This window comes from Podarcis tiliguerta, assembly GCF_965153285.1.
Source record: "Podarcis tiliguerta genome assembly, chromosome: 3".
In the NCBI taxonomy this organism is placed as follows: Eukaryota; Metazoa; Chordata; class Lepidosauria; order Squamata; family Lacertidae; genus Podarcis; species Podarcis tiliguerta.
In genome coordinates this window covers 30,162,373-30,179,271 of record NC_139536.1, presented here as the reverse complement: position 1 = coordinate 30,179,271, position 16,899 = coordinate 30,162,373, and the positions used below count along the sequence as shown (strand labels likewise).

At 41.7% G+C, this 16,899-nt stretch overlaps 2 protein-coding genes across 4 annotated transcripts in view; one reads left to right on the top strand and one right to left on the bottom strand.

Annotated features, from left to right (window-relative positions):
* The window catches only part of TP53BP2 (tumor protein p53 binding protein 2), a 48,669-nt gene extending 47,172 nt beyond the window's left edge, over positions 1–1,497 (top strand). For all 3 annotated transcript variants that reach the window (XM_083434401.1, XM_083434403.1, XM_083434402.1), the window contains exon 18: positions 696–1,497. In XM_083434401.1, the coding sequence (XP_083290527.1) occupies positions 696–737 (42 nt within the window). In that variant the 3' untranslated portion in view covers positions 738–1,497. The remainder of the gene's footprint in view (positions 1–695) is intronic.
* Positions 1,498–4,118: 2,621 nt separating this feature from the next.
* The window catches only part of CAPN2 (calpain 2), a 32,682-nt gene continuing 19,901 nt past the window's right edge, over positions 4,119–16,899 (bottom strand). The window contains exons 9-21 of the mRNA XM_083434484.1: positions 16,577–16,737; positions 15,181–15,350; positions 14,427–14,438; positions 13,583–13,794; positions 11,751–11,787; positions 10,808–10,873; positions 10,572–10,629; positions 10,387–10,451; positions 8,930–8,998; positions 8,430–8,508; positions 7,533–7,649; positions 5,879–5,937; positions 4,119–4,560 (exon numbers count right to left, since the gene is read on the bottom strand). Coding sequence (XP_083290610.1) covers positions 4,537–4,560; positions 5,879–5,937; positions 7,533–7,649; positions 8,430–8,508; positions 8,930–8,998; positions 10,387–10,451; positions 10,572–10,629; positions 10,808–10,873; positions 11,751–11,787; positions 13,583–13,794; positions 14,427–14,438; positions 15,181–15,350; positions 16,577–16,737 — 1,129 coding nt within the window. The 3' untranslated portion in view covers positions 4,119–4,536. The remainder of the gene's footprint in view (positions 4,561–5,878; positions 5,938–7,532; positions 7,650–8,429; positions 8,509–8,929; positions 8,999–10,386; positions 10,452–10,571; positions 10,630–10,807; positions 10,874–11,750; positions 11,788–13,582; positions 13,795–14,426; positions 14,439–15,180; positions 15,351–16,576; positions 16,738–16,899) is intronic.

Genomic DNA, 16,899 nt, shown 5'->3' with positions numbered 1-16,899 from the left:
TTTCCCTCTCCCTCCTGTGGAGGAATATAAATAGCCAGGAGCGCTGCCAAGCCCAGCTGCTCCCTTCTCTTCCCTCTGCCACTAAAGAAGTTGGTCCAGAGGTAGCAGGCCTAAGATGTAGACACAGTTGCCAAGGGCCGCCCAAAAAGGCCTCACGGGCTGCATGCAGCCCTCGAGTTGTGTGTTGGGCCACCCTGATCTGAAGCATTGCTTCTGCCATTCATACCCGCTTAGCTGCGGCTAGCAATTGATGCAGGCCTGTAGGATGTGAAGGTTCCCTGGAGTTGGCAGCAATTTTAAAAAAGTGAATTGGTAGATCATTAGGAATTGCTATGGCAACGTATGTGTTTTTACAAAATATAAATTGCACAGTAAAATAGACACAGATCTGCTGATCTATTCCTTTTTATACAGGTAACTCACGAGTTAACGTGCATTTAACTTGTATGCATTCAGCTTTATGTGCGTGGCAATGAGAAATAACAAGGCGTTTGGAAGTGTTTGCGGGGGAAGAGACTTTGGCAGTCCCACCCACCATTGAGCTCCATGTGTTTTGACTCTATGTGATGTTGGCTTTATGTGCTATCCCTGGAATGTAACCTCAGCATAAGTTGAGAGTCACCTGTATTCAGGATTTATTAAGCACGTCTTATGTACCTTGAATTGCTTATTTTATTCGCTTTCTCCCTCCCCAGCTCTACCCAAGGATTAAGCCAAGGCAAAGAAGCTTGGCGTGAAAACATTCTGAACCGATTTTATGAAGTACCAGCCGCAGGACGAGTTTATCCTTCTTACGGAAGAGAATGCATTCTTTGTGGGTTTGCGCCAATCTCGGGAGACATTTCTATTTACAGTGTGATATGAAAGCAATACTGAGTGTGCTTTGAAAACAGATGAAGGATAGAGCGCATTCACAAGTGGCGGGAGACATTCCCCAATCTGGAATGCGACTTTCAAGCAAATGGATTTAGCTCCATTTAGGGAAACTAAGCCCTATTGGTCAGTCACTGCCCTTTTTGCCTCTGCAGGTGGCTCCCCCCCCCCCCCGTAATGCTAATGTACCAGCAAGAACCAATCATTGCTCATCTAGACAGTTGTTCTCTTGCTCCTCTGTTTCCCTTCTCTAAAAAAGGGCCCAGTGCAAGTTAACCAAGCTTTTCGTACAGAAACAAATAATGAACATTCTGCTTACGGAATGTATTTTAGTAGCCGAGTTAATGGTGTGAAAGTGACATAATGCATCTTAATAAATAAGGAACCTAAATTCAGTTTTGAGCAATAACTTTCAAGGGCAGTAGCATTTTAGGATTTCCAAAGTATTTGAAATGTGTTATACTGCAAGTAATGTAGTTTCTATAGTGTTTTTTAAAATAAATCTTGTCTGTGTTTTGTAACTTGAGCGTTCGATATAGAAAACCTGTGTACTCTACATCTCACAAATTTTGTTATAACTATCTTTTTATTCTTAACTGTGATTAAATTTTTGCTTCAGAAATACCAATTTGTCTGGTGTCAGCTTTTAACTCGGCTTCACAAGGCTTCTGTCATTGAGCTGCCCTCCATGTGCTGACAGGGGCACATGAAAGAGAGACTACAGTTCGTGACTCCTTTATACAGTCAGCATTCTGTGGTTATTAGGTTTGGAAGATGTTCTCTCTGACCTGCAATTTCTATAAATTGCACCGCGCCTCATATCTAAGCCATGTTGGTTTATCCCAAATTGATCAGTTTACACTGCTAACACTGAGATTTTTAAAAATATGTTTACAAAGAAAACCCCTTGTATCAAAATTGTTTACTTGCATTGGCAATAACCTGCCTGCTTGAATGATGATCTTCCAAGCTTCAGGACTAGATAACTACAATATTGATGGCCTCTTGATAGCTTTTCACTAGGGTGTTATATAGGCTGTGAGGGTATTGTGCTGACTCCTCAGTCTTGTTTAGCAAACCTCTACTACTTCTTGGTGTTCAAAAGTGCTGCTAATTAGCCAGTAAAAGAAACCAGGTTTTTGGAAGGCTTCCTATTCATGTGATATTACCCAGAAAGTTTCCTTCCTGCTTCTTCTGCTTAAATCTTGGCATGCCTGCAGATTGAGGAGAGATCTGCTGTGCGTGTACATTGCATTTTTTTTTTTTTTGAAATAATTTTTATTAACAGGCCAATCACATCACATTGTTCAAATCACATTAGTTCCAGATTATACAGCCAAATTTTAATTTTGGGGGGGGGGGGTACCCATATATCAAGCTCCGCACGAGTCCAAAATTCCAGATGACTCTTGCTGCTTTTGTTCGACAGTTCCATCCAGTTCGATTCGGATAGACCTTTATTACCTTCTTTCTCTTCTTGTTGTTATCATTTATTCCTTTCTTTGCGATCTCTGATAATTTTCACAAACAGATTGAAAATTTGGCGTCTCTGTGTGGGTTTTGTGCTCTTCCAAACTCATATTATTCAGGAACAGCCTCTGTTAAATACTTCCATACACAAAGTTAATCTTCGGTCTGTCCATTATTATTCCTCAGGCTGGCCCAATAAATCAAGTAAATTAGGGGGCTCTGTCAGGTCAAACTTGCATTCCAACATTCCTTCTCTTTCGCGTAATCCTGATTCTCCTCCCCCTGATCTTCTCTCGGACCAGCCTGTCTTGGCGAGACGCCATTTTTTTAAACTGCGTCATAGAAATTTTCCTCCTTCTCACCATTCGATCTTCTCTTATTGTATTATATTTCCTCCCACACAGTTCTTAAAGTTCTGTTTATGATTTTTAAAACGCGACGATCTTATTTCTTTCTGGGGTGGAGGTATTATTGTCACATCATGCAAGGGAGAAAGAAAGAGTTTTTTCCTCCACCCCCCCTTCGTTCCAGCCATACATTCTCATAGTGGTAGTTCATCAAAAGATTTACTTATCCATCCGTCACTCCCGGTCACAGAGATCCATTAATCAGCAGTCTTATCGTCGAGCTTCACTTGATATATGTGCTTCAGCCTTCCTTCCAATCCTATTATTTCCAATTATAATTCCAAGCTGAAGCAACCAGCACGCGCTGATTGGAATCGGCGTCGGGAAGATCTGACTCCACCGAGGGCTTGTGCCAAGTGTTCAGCACCCCATCTCTCGGATCGGGGGGTGCATAATGAACACCGCTGGCAGGGCAGTCCCCCCCATCCCCTTGGGGGGGCCAGGAAGGCTGCCTACTTCCCATAGCAGCCCCTTAATACCTCGTATGGGTCAGAGAGATGTTATTGTCAGCCATCTTCCAACGCGCCACCTAGTGGCCCCCGTACATTGCATTTTTAAAGTGAGTTTCTCTTCTGGAGCACAAATTACTTTTGAAATTATTTGATTTACAAATTGGAAAACCAAACACATTCTTGCATGTCTTTTCAAAACTGATTGTGGTGTGTTAACAATTTTGATAGCGGAACAACACATTGGATTAACAGCAAATTTAGCAGGTCAGCTGCCCTCTGTAAATCCATACCTTGAATATGGCCTTTGCCTTGGTATGTGATGTGTGAACCTTCTAGCATTTGTAAGAACGCTATCAAATCTTGAAAATATCATGCACCATACTTTTCTGAAATGGCTGATTTATCACTGTCTACGCATTACAGTAGACACCTTGATGCTATGTAATCCTAAGGAATTTACACAATTCTCAGCAGTTTAAATGTTGCTAGCGGACTTTATAATTACCCTTTAAAAATCCCATGTATTAGGGGAATGTAAGCATATTTATGTCAATAGTTAATTTAGTTGTAGTATGCATAAGTGAAGCATACATTTTATTATTATGATTTTCTGGTGCCGTAGTTTCTGAATGGCTGCTGATATGGATCCAACTGGTAGTAAATTTGCTCATGATGACCAAGTGCAGACTTCTTGATTTCATTAAAGTTATGAAGATGTCTTGCTGATCAAACCAAGAATATTGTTATTTCACTTAAGAACCATCATTCCACATTTTCTTTTTTAAAAAAGTCTGGGATTTAAATATCATCTGGTGAAAACTAAAGGTTGGTACAATGCATGCAATATTTGGCGTGAAATTGATTTCAGTTGATTAGTTCAAGTAGCATTCTTAAATACTGTACTTGGGTTGGAAAGTGAAGTTGATGGTGTAAGTTTATTGCTCAGCATCTTGTGGATGCATCTTCAGATGTTTAGGTTCTTATAATTCTGAATAATTGTAGGTTGAATGACGTATGCTCCATGTTGCCATTTAAAAGAAGACCACTACTCATCGGCTTTCATTTAAAACTTCTTGAAATTAGCAAACTTAAGCAAATTAGCTCAAGCAAATAAAATAGAATTACATAAAAAGTTAAAGCTTGTATACAGAAGCTACCAAGGTAAGTAACTTCCACTGTGTGCTCATCTTGCTTTTTCAGTATTATTCTCTTGCTTAGCAGCTTCATTCATAAATATAAGATACGCAATAGCTTTTTTCTTTTAACGCTCCATTTTGGTCTTGGATTGATGTTCACGTTCCTAGGAGAATCTTCAGCTGAGGCTCATGGCTTCTTCATATGATAGTAAAACACACCCACTATGGGACAGAAAGAAAAACATGTTACAAACAAGTGTCCCTCTGCCCCCTTGGAATATATTCCATGAAGCTAGACCAAATTTAGTATATGTGTTTCGTAAAAGGAAGTTATCTATCCGCAAAAAAGCACTTGAGGCTAAAAGAGGAAGTGAAATTCACTCTATAGAAGTTGTTGGCAGCTTAGCTTCTGAGAATAAGGACAAGAAAAGAATGAGCACTAATCCCTCTTGGTGTTTTATTCCTATGTAATGAGGACTGCTAACTTTACAATATATCAGGTGACACTGGCTGTGGTGTTATCCTGCCAAAAGTCTACACGTTGCTCAGTTCAACACACTGTTTTGGAATTGTTAGCCTGCTCCCAGATATAGTGGATAATGAAAAACATATCAGGAGTAGGAAATGTACTACTGCACCCCTAAAATGATTAATAAATGAGCTGCAAATCTGCCACCATATGAGTGGACTTCTGCCATTAGGTTGCTTGTTCTGATACAGAGAAAGCATTAAATTTGGCTGAGGCAGCTCTACAATGGACTCAGTAATTTTATGTATCTGGTCCATGTATGTTCACATGCTGCTTCCATATGATCAAAGGGAAAACACAAGATGGAGAACGTTTGCATGTAAAGCTATCTACTGCTGTTTCTGCCTGTGTGAGACGGCTGAAGTCCCGGATTGTTTTTCCCTTGGTGCATCTGCAGAAGTACAAACAGGAAGCGCTTGTAAAAGCCAGTTCACGTGCTTTTGTCTTCAGAGATGCAGGGGCACCATTTTTCATCTGCCACATTATATGTTTCAGGAGGAAGTACATATAAAGCAGCAGTACACAAATTCCACCAGTGTACTTATTCTACATACATCTGACCAAGGGTGATGGTGTGTTAGTGCTTCATACATCACTTCAAACCTGCAAGGGTGTTCTGTATGCAAAACGAGGTTGAAGGAGTGTGTACCCTGGCCCAAGGCTCATTGGTGCCTGTTCATGCCCCTGATTATATTGAACCAGCAGTTCAATAGTTGCAGGAAAATCTTAACCTTGTGCAAAATCTACTGCCCTGTGCTTTTGAGAACACAAACATCACTTTCTTTCCAAGTGATCATTAGCTCTGGGGTGAAAATGTGTTCCTCTCTGCTGGATGTTCCTGGAAATTTGGCAAAAAAGAAATAAAAAGTATCTAGTGTCTAGCCTGTATGCCAAATACTGTACATATCTAGATTGCAAATTGCAAACAAAAGCTTTGCAGTTCTTCCTCTGAAGTGACTCCAGCCTCTGCTAGAATTCTGCTTTTGGATCTTGATAGGAGGAATAACTTACAGTGACAAGATTCATCTGTATCGTTCCTGTTTTCTCAGTATCCAGTTTCTTAAATATCTCTGCATAGAGAGGAGAGAGAAAGAAGAGCAGAGTATTAATAACAAAGTGGAGGCTTCCCGGAAAAGACAAAGCAGCAGTGAAAGGTTTCAGCATGAGAAATAAGGGTGAGAGCTGCAAGTTCATCATCATCATCATCATCATCATCATCACCACCACCACCATCACCATCATCATCATAAAAAAGACTTAAATTATTTCATACTAAAAGGCATTCATTGTCAGAGGATCACAATACAGTGGTACCTCGGGTTACATATGCTTCAGGTTACATACGCTTCAGGTTACAGACTCTGCTAACCCAGAAATAGTACCTCGGGTTAAGAACTTTGCTTCAGGGTGAGAACAGAAATCATGCTCCGGTGGTGCGGCAGCAGCAGGAGGCCCCATTAGCTAAAGTGGTGCTTCAGGTTAAGAACAGTTTCAGGTTAAGTACTCACCTCCGAAACGAATTAGGTACTTAACCTGAGGTACCACTGTATATACTTGAAGGCTGACTACTATAGCTTTGCAAAAAAATTTAAAATGCAGAGTTACGTGGTTTTTAGTGAAGGATTTGAATTTTTTTTGCTTTTCTCGTTCCTACCATTGGCATATGGAATATTTCATCTTGAACTCCTCCTCACACCTTAAGATGCAATCAAATTGTTTGGGCAGCCCATTCATCTGGCTTCCCTGCAGTGAGAAGGGTAATGATGTCACCTCCCTTCCTGCTTGTGCCTCTGCACTACAGCAAACAACTGGGAACATAATTTGGCCATGTGGAAGAAGACCTACTTCTTTCCACGCCAACAACCCCCCTCCCAAAAGCCAGCCATGTGGCTGGAAGAAGCTGCAGTTTGGCCTCCTCCCATGTGGGCCCATATCATCTGTCATTACTGAAGCCGTGTTGGGCAAGCATTTATTCTATATATTTTTTCATTGCTAATGTTTTTGTTAAATCACTTTGAGACGTTTCATAGGAAGTGACTCATAACGGAAGAAAATAAAATAAGTGCCTTGTGTGCTGCCAAAAATACATTCAGAAGGTGACTAATTTAGCTTTTCCTGCAGGGGAGTGTTGTAATGGCAAACATTACAACAGCATCATAGAGCTGCCAGCACAGGTGAGGTGTTGTGTTTTGTTTTGGCAGCCACTGCTTTGCCAATGGTATTTGAACTACACCTTCAACCTGCATGTATAAGTTGATATGGGAAGAGCTCAATCTTGCACTAGGACTGTGGAAAAAAATGTCTAAGCTGCTTGACATGGACTCTGCACTGAATGAAATTGCAGCCAACCTGATGTGTGCTACTATATGTAACGTACAAAAACCTTACTGCACCCATAAGAAGCATTATGCCATCAGGCATAGATTATTATTAAACACGTACAGCACTATACAGATATTTAAAGATAGAACTGTCCACAGGCTCAAAGTGAGCAGACTACAGCGAAGGAAGAAGAAACCACAGGAACTTGCTGTGTAGAAACACAGGACAACCCCCCCCCCGAACCTCTGGAAATACAGTAAGTTTTTTTTTTAAAAAAATCCATAACATGGTTTTAGGATGGAGATCTTAATATAAATGGATGCTGCGGCTGTGAGATACTCACTGAACAAAGTTTCCAGTCGAATCAGGCATCGAACGAAATTGTCAAAATCGATTATCAGCTGCTCATCAGCAAAACGAGCCACAATGACTTGGTGCAATTGGCAATCCAGCTTAAAACCTACAGCACAAGGAAGCAGAATCTCATTTGCACAGGTGCATTCTCGGGTAGTGACCAAACACATGGTAGGGGTTGCCAACCATTTTGTATTTTAGAAAACCCTGATCAAATAAACATAAGGTTTGTGCACTGGAAGCCACATATCTTAGCTGGTGGTTGTTGGTTTTTTTAAAATGGCTATGCTGTCTCCAGGATGATGAGCAGAAATGTGTGCCTGCTCCTTGCACAAGGCAAATTTTCTGTTAATAAGCCTATCGCTGTATAAAGCCCAAGCTGCCTTTGTTTAAGATGACTGTACAAGAAGGAAAACATGACTCATGATTTGTTAGCCTGCCTCTTATACAAACAAGCAAGCAGGCACACCCCAGCAGAAATGGTTTGGTTTCTTTCATGTGACAATAATAGCTTTTTAGCACACGGAGTGTCCCTCTATGCACAGGTTGCAAGAAAAAAGAAATTGGATAAAATTGCTAGAAATTGGTGATTCGGAGCTTTAATCTGAACTCAAGATGGATTTGAGTTTGTTGGAATCTCTTCTAACTTCTCTATCTTACATCAAGGATGTTGGCAAACTGGATTTTAAAAGGGCAAAATCGAGCTGTCAGAGATGCGCAAGGGAAACCGTTTCAATTCTCAGGAACATGACAACGTCTTTGCAGATTTTTCTATTACGGTTACATGTTTTGTATTATCTTAGTCATACTATTGCTTAATGTAAGTTTGTTATGGCCTTTGGATAGAATAAACTTATGAACTTTACTGTAACTGTATAAGAGGTACCTGCTGCTTCTAAGGCTTTCCGCATCTCATAGGAATTCATGGTTCCAGAGCGATCGACATCCATGTCCCTATAAATTTTCTGCAGAACACAAAACCCAGAGTTAGAGGCCTGACAGCACTTCAAAGCAGAGCAATCTTTCTACAAAACAATCTCTGTGCTTCGCAATGATGCCATAAAATGCTCCTTCCATTGCTTTAATCTATTCCCATTTTTGCAGGGGTTTTTCTGGGATGAATTTAAAGAGCTATGCCTGTCTTTCTTAAAGTTACTCTTGCGCTCCATAAACTTGACCTAATAATAGTGTCATAACTGAGCACTGCTACTGCTAATGGTGCATTTATACACCCTGATCGCAGTAACCACTACAAGGCCACTGTTCATACATATCTGTGCTAACAGGTCCCAGGAAGGTTAACACACTTCCACAGTCTTAGATGCCAAAGTATGTTTTAGGTAACAGAAGTCTCCCACACGTCTTCATTTAAAGATGTCTTCTTACCTGGTATTTCTGAATCTTTGTCCAAAGTACATTAAATTCCTTCAGTCCCAGCTTACCGCTACCATCAGTCTGTTTTTAGTTAGGGATATTTCGATTTCACAAAGCAAACCTAATTGCTCCCCCCCCCCTTTTTTAAAACAGTGGTTATTTTTGAAAATCAGAGTAGATAACAATGCCAGTCCCATTCTAGATTACTTTTCCTATGTACTGGTAAACTCCCTGATGTATTTTACATGTTTAAAAAGCAACCAGCATCAAAACTTGATTAGAACTCCAAATTTCCTGACACCTACCAGATTAGCAGGCGTGTTGTGAATACCCAGGTTGCCTCCATGGCAGAGAGTGTTTATGATCTGCTTCAGCTGGTGAGTCAACGGTGCAGTTTCCTGGACAAGGATAGCTTTGCCACTGTGACTCACATGTGGGTAACCTCATGCTTATAAAATACTGCAATGTGCTCTGTGTGGGGCTTCCCTTATAGCTGGTTCAGAGGCTGCAGCTGGAGCAGAATGCCATGGGCACAGTAGTGCCCCTTAGTTGGTACAAACCACACCAATACTGAGGGACCTGTACTGGCTGCTTATTAGTTACCGAGCCAGTTTTAAGGCATTCTAGCTTTCATATGAAGCCCTAAGCTACTCTGGGCCCAGGTTACCCAGCGAGGACATTGACCTCAACAAATGGAACTCTTGCCACAGTATGACGATTATTGGCTTATGGTGATATGGCGGTGGGCTTTTCCACTAGCAGCACCAGTGACATGGAACACATTCCCTGTTGAAATGTAAGAGGCTCTTTTGTACTGGCATCCTGCCTTTGAAGGTGTGCACATTTACAGAGGGACATCTCTGTCATTATTTCTCAACCAGAGTCTCCTGCTTTTATCACTTTATTGTTTTAATGGCACTGTCTTATTGTGTATAAGGCTATCTATATTTTAACAGTTTGTATATCTTGTGTTATATATACATACATACATATAGAAAGAAAGAACCTATTTTGGCATGTAGCAGTATATAAATTAATAACTGATGTATACGGGCTACTTCATATCAACGCTACACCTAGGTCAATATTGTCTCTTCTGACCAGCAGTGCATCTTCAAGGTATCAGCTGAAGATATGATGTTAACTCTGGTACAAGTGTATTGCCTGCATACAAAACTCGTGTCCCAGCACTGATCCATATAAAGCCCCTTCAGATATTAGATATCTGCTAAAATGCTGCAGTTGTGAATGAATCAGATTCTCTCCGCTCCCCCAATAAAGCATTTTCGATTCTCTCCCTTAGGTGGGTGGGAACATGTATTTCATAACTACAAGGTGTTTCATCAAATCAAAGGGAATGTTGACAAAGTATGTCACAGTTAGGTCTTAAAAAAACCAAAAACCACTCCCTTCCCTATTATGTTGGCCCTGCAAGCAGAAAGCCTGTAGATTTGGAAGAAGAAGGATACGTCTAATAGATCAACCATTATTTTGCATGTTTCAATGCTGAAGCCATCTGATTTAATATCTTGGCCTGCAAAGAAAAACAACACACTTATTACACACAAACAATGTACTCTTTCTGTTTTCAGCATTCACGTTTGATTTTGTGGGGAACTGTGGATGTTCACAGGACTGCGAGAGAAGAACTTACGTTTTGCCATGACTTTTTTCAGAATGTTGCACAATTCAAAAGCGGAGATCTCAGCATCCTGTGGGCAGTGAAGGAACAAGCACAATGGCTTACTTTAAATGATCACCTCTACTATCACTGTGAATCAGCATGTTTTCCCAGATCTAGTTCTGCATTTTCGAATTCTGGCTCTTGGAGATGGTGCATTTTGTAAAGAGCCACGGGCCCCCAACCTGATGGAAAACTAAGCTACTCACCTCTCCAGCTAATTGCCTAAATAGTTTCTTAAAACTGGCATCAATTTCATCTTCTGTGAGTTCTTTCTAGAAAAATGAATGGCAGGGGAAACATCAGCAGAGGTCTCTGACCCAGTAACCGTCAAATATTTAAGCAAACAGATTCCTCTTCTAGGGCTATATCAAATATATACATAGATATGTGTATATATACATATCCTTTTGCTAGGGCAACGAATTAAAATTTAATTTTCACTCTCAATGACTGGTTCGAATTCTGTTCAGATTGAATAATGCATAAACCCTCCAGGGAATCTCAGGTTGCTTTTTTTCATACCGCAGCGTTAAAGATGACAAACTGTTCAAGATAAGAAACCCATTTTACTATTTGCAATGAAGTACAGAAAAGCCTATCAAATCCAATGTCAGAAATGTCCCCATAGAGGGCAATGTTCCAGTATGGTTTTTTGTTTTAAAAAAGATGTGGTTAACATTTTAACCTCAGTACTGAAAAATATATGTATAAGAATGAAGCCGTAATTGTGATAAAATATACGGACAGCCTCAATAATGGAGGGAGAGGACCAAAGCCGTTGGTACATTAAACCTGTGAATCAGGACTGACAACACAGTGTATATCTCTCTGTGTAGGCAGGATTAACCCTTTCTCCCAGCTCTGCTGTTCTAGCCAAAAACAGACACTCCACCCCACCGGCAACCCTGCAGACCTGGGTTTCTTTGTAAGTTAGCAAGCTCCAAAATTCAGGGCCCTCAACAGCAACAACTGTCTTCTATGAGTCAATAGGTTAATGATGGCATAATCACTCCTAAAAGCTTTGTGCATCTTCTACAATCGCTCAGAAAACCCCGCCCCCAGCAGCCCTGGAAAGCAAGCGCATGTTCTCTCTTTTGCCTGTAGCACTTTGCCGTCAGCAAAAACAAGTTTTCATATTAGGCAGCATACCTCTTCAATATTGGCTTCAATTTCATCATCAACAACTCTAAAAATGAGCAGAGGAATGGCTGTTAGTTTTATTTCATGCAAGCAGACTTAGATTGACATTTGAACTTCTAAAGAAGGGTTGGGGGGAATCTAGGAGTTGGAATTCAGCAACATCCGGAGACCCATAGTTTTCCTACCCTATTCTAAAGGTTCCCTGGGTATTTAATATTTGGAAAAGTTTCTCTCTGCAGCTGCTACAGGTTTTGTAACATTCAGGTATACCCAAATGAAGCAGATCATTGGAAACTTAGGGATCATTTTTTGTGCACATTACACAGAATTAATTTTTTTGAGTGAGGGCCTAAGGCAGAGGCAAGGAACCTGTGGCCCACCAGAGATTGCTGAACTACAACTCCCATCATTCCTCACCACTGGCTATGCTGGCTGGGGCTGATGGGAGTTTGAGGCCAACAACATCTGGGAAGGCCTCATCCCTGGCCTAGGTGGGCAGTAGGTATTTTACCTTCAACTTCACTGAGCAGCATTTTAAGTGAAATCATTTACAATGTGCACACCTCTTCTCGGCACTGACAGCGATGGGAAGGGGAAGAGGAAAGCGAATGGGGTGATGGAGGGTTGTGAAGGCAACAACACGCACCAAACTTTCCATGAGTTCCTGATGCATTGAAGTAGGCCCAAGAGGCAAGAAAAACAACTTGAGAATTATCCACAGACGAAATGCATATAACACAGCCACTCTTATGACTTGTCTGGACAGATGTTTGAAAAAACCCTAAGACTACTTACGTTATACTGAAAGGCAAAAGGATGGATGTAGCACCAACATCTTATGCTGTGCAACTATGATAAAACATGGTTTTAAGGTTCTTTCAGATATGCCTGTGGATTTGTAGCCCTCTGTTCCCAGAAACATGGTCTGATGAAAGAGAGGGCGTACTAGGGAGCTTACTCCAAATCACACACTCACACGGTGGGTTCAAGTTCTGCCTCTCTCTGTTTAACATTATTCAGGAGTAATTATATACCACTCAAAATAATTATGGGTGGTTTATAGAAAACCCTCACTAATTTCCTGTAATGGCAGATAAAAAATTAGGATGTCTCAACAGTCCTTGAAACCTGACTGGTTAGGCCCCATGGAACGAAGGATTAAGTATACCCTACTAGGTTGGGACGCGGGTGGCGCTGTGGGTTAAACCACACTGCCGATCAGAAGGTCGGCAGTTCAAATCCCTGCAATGGGGTGAGCTCCCGTTGCTCGGTCCCTGCTTCTGCCAACCTAGCAGTTTGAAAGCACATCAAAGTGCAAGTAGATAAATAGGTACCGGCGGGAAGGTAAACCGCAGTTCTGCGCGCTGCTCTGGTTCTCCAGAAGCGGCTTAGTCATGCTGGCCACATGACCCGTAAACTGTACGCCAGCTCCCTCGGCCAATAAAGTGAGATGAGCGCCGCAACCCCAGAGTCGGTCACGACTGGACCTAATGGTCAGGGGTCCCTTTACCTTACTAGGTTGTTCAAGTCCTTTGGTCCAGCCTTTCCCAATCTGGTGCTCTCCAGATGTTGTCGGACTACAACTCCCATTAACCATTGGCCCTGCTGGCTGGGATTGACAGGCGTTGTAGTCCAAAACACCTGGGGAGTACCAATCTGGGGGGAAAACACCATCACACAACAGTCCTCTTTCCTTTTAACTTTCACCAGATAGACTGTCTAATTGAATGGGAAGCACAACATGATCCTGAAGCAATCTGGTTCCTCCAGTGCTTTGAGATTCATAAAACCATTCAAGATAGGGAGAAACAAAGAAAAATAGAGTAGAGGCAGTGACATACTGTGAATCTGCATTCTTTTCTGAGAAGACTCTGAGGCAGAAATCCCCGTTCTTGTTGGGTTCAAAAGTGGATGGCACAATGATGTACTCTCCTGGGGGAAGCTTGAACCGATTTAACACCTCTCGGAGGTTGATGAATGTGTTTGATCGTTCTCTTGCTCGGTTCGTTAGAAAGTAGTTTTTGCTCAGGTGGACATTTGTTTGGCCGGAAGACTTCATTGGAGAAAACAACAAAAGCAATGGTATTATTCCAGTTCAGAATGCAACTGAAGGGCCATCAGAACGCTACACAGTTCTAAATAGCTGAGATAATAATTACGAATATAAGAATGTTACATGGGAAGAGAAATACATTGAAGCATAGAAAATGAGTTCTATTGGTTTGAAAGGAACCTTCAACTCAGCCAGAAAGAGGTGTCCCTCAGAACATCTGCCACAGATCAAAAGCTAAAACAGCCACCTGGGTGGGGCATGGATGGTAGTGGGAGGGGTAAATCGAGAGCAAACCATACAACTGCAACCAGACATCAGAACTGAGATAAAGCTGAGACGAGGTATCACAGAAGGATTAAAAGGGGCTGGAGGAAAATTTGCATTTTAAGGGCTTTAGAGTCCAGGGAAAGAAAGCAGATCTTTGGCAAATAAAGTTAACACATGGCTGTAAAATTCTATGTGCTTACATCGCCCATGGTGAAAGACAAAACTTGCATGTTAAACGACATACATTTCTGGAAGTTTAAACATCTGGTTTAAAATAGTTCTTTTAATGCTGATTGCAAGCTCCCCATCCTCAGGACATTCTTAGACCAGGAACACATGTTCCATTGCACAGAAGTTGCACATACCTGTGGAGGTACCTGTGGGAAAGCAATAAGAAAAAAAGGTTTACATTAAATTAACAACACTCAACAATGCCACTTGTGCACAACTCCTTTAACTGGGAAAATCTTTGCATGCTTTGGCCCTTGTAAATGTTGCAAGTATGTATTATTCTAGAATCTAGAGCAGCCTTCCCCAACATCTGTGCCCTCCAGATGTTTTGGGCTCCAACTCCCATCATCCCTGACCAGTGACCATGCTAGCAGGCACTGATGAGAGAGTTTTAGTCCAAACATCTGGAAGGTAACAGGTTGGAGAATGCTGGCCCAGGTAATATCATTCAACAAGACAACCCATTTTTTTATTAGTAGTTTTCAACATCTATGACCTCCCTAAAGGGCTGCAGTAGACCAGAAAATGTTCGTCTGTTTTTGACTTTGGGGCTGATTCAGGCATGAATGTTAATCGCTTGATGCCTTTCTGCCAAGGATGTGATCCATCTCCACCGAAAAAGCATTTCGAATCGGATGGTGTGCATGTTTTAGCTGCCATGTCTATGATGGCTAATGCAGAAATGCAAACTGTCACTTGATGCTACACACAAATAAGTGACGAAAGTTCATTTGGTGAACCATTTTTTAATGGTAAAGGGAGATTTGTGTTTTGTCGATAAGCCACCATCATATGCAACCCATGCATTTCTGAACATGTCAGCTTTGACCCTGAAAAGTAATGACTCTGTTTGCAAAGAAGAAAGGAAAGCGGGAACAAGTAGCTTGCCTCATAGATGGCAAATCCAATGGTGTGCATATCCTCCCCCATCTTCCGCTGCTTCCGACGGTGTTTCTGGATCAGGCCCACAAGGAAGGTGCAGCCTCTCTCGGGATCATCGGGATCTTCATCTTCTTGCTCAAGTTTGATCAAATACTGCGGATTCATCCAGAATGTATCTGATGAAAGAAGGGAGGTTACTTGAAACCATATTCAGCTTACAGCGACTCAGCTTGTGCTGATGGTACAAAGATGTCTTCCTGGTTTGGGAAGATACAGCCCCTTCCATTACAGATTTCCACACTCATTTTAAGGACATGAAACATGTAGTTCTTTTAAAAAAGCTTCAGAATGATTTTCGCATGGAGTGCAGCTGCTTGTAGCTCCTTTTTTGAATCTCTGCATTCCAGTTAAAGGTCAGGTTCCAGAACCGGTGGACCATTTTTGACAGTATGTGACAGGCCTATTTCCCCACAAAGGTCAGTGGTATCAAAACTCCTGGTAGTTGATATTGCAGACTGAACTGGAGTGGGGTGGGGCTAAAGGAGGCATTGTGCAGAGACCTCACTTACTTTTGTCCCAAAAGACTTTTACTAAACCGAAGAGGATGTTTTGCAAAAGAAGTATAAAGTAAAGCTTGTAGATTCACAGACTTTGTAGGCCTTTCTAGGTGATTTTTAAAAAAATCACCACTGCCCTGCAGCTTTCATATAAACTTTCTTTCGAATAGGATCTTAAAAAATGAGATCCAGGATTATCCCCCCCCCCAATCAATCTGTTTTCACTATGCCAACTCACTATGCTCAATAAATCTGCCTTCTACCTCTGCAACCTCTCCTGCTCTCTGGGGAAACAAAGCTTTCTGTTTTCCTTCATGACTCCTCACAACACAGATTCCACTTTCCGCTGCCTCCCCTCTGCTGTTTATAGAGCAGTGGCTGTGGCTTGGGCGTGCTGCTCATCCCTGGGCCAAGACCAAGTTGAAATCCAGACACATATAAAAACTGTTCTGAAAATGCTTCTTAAAAACAGAATGAATTTTCCATAAATTTTCACCATTGCCATCTAGTGTCACATTGTATATTGCACTTAAAACACACTTAAAACGTTTTATTTGCAGCTGTATCGCTGAGTCCCAAGAGGGCAGTGGTGATGGTGGGGGTTCAGAAGCTTTGTGGGTACCCGAGTGAACATGTGCCTAAACACTGAAGTCTTTGTGTAGAAGGGCTCTATATAATTTTGTTTGGATGTTGTTAGGAAATTCCAGAAAAAAAACTACAATCGGTGTGGACTACAACTCCCATCAGCTCCGACTACTGGCTGTGCTGGTTGTGGGTGATGGGAACTGGAGTACAACATCTGGATGGCACCAGGCTGGCTACTTCTATGCCAAAGAGTGACTTACCAGGATAATTTCTGCACCCGCCAGCGGTGGATCCTCTCCTCCAGTTCCCATCCAACAAATTCAGGCTCCACTTCTTGAACTTGTCACTGGCCAGTGTATCTGGAGTCAAGTTGCAGATCTCAAGGCGGGAGTAATGCCTCAGGAAATCACTAAACGACATCCTATGGGATAGAGCCAGGGGAAAAAAAAAATACCTACTAAGAAAAGACGATCCTAATATGCTTCTTCCCATCAGTTGTATGATAGGATTAGAGGATGGCTCAGCTGGTAAGAGCGTGAGACTCTTAATCTCAGGGTTGTGGGTTCGAGTTCCACTTTGGGCA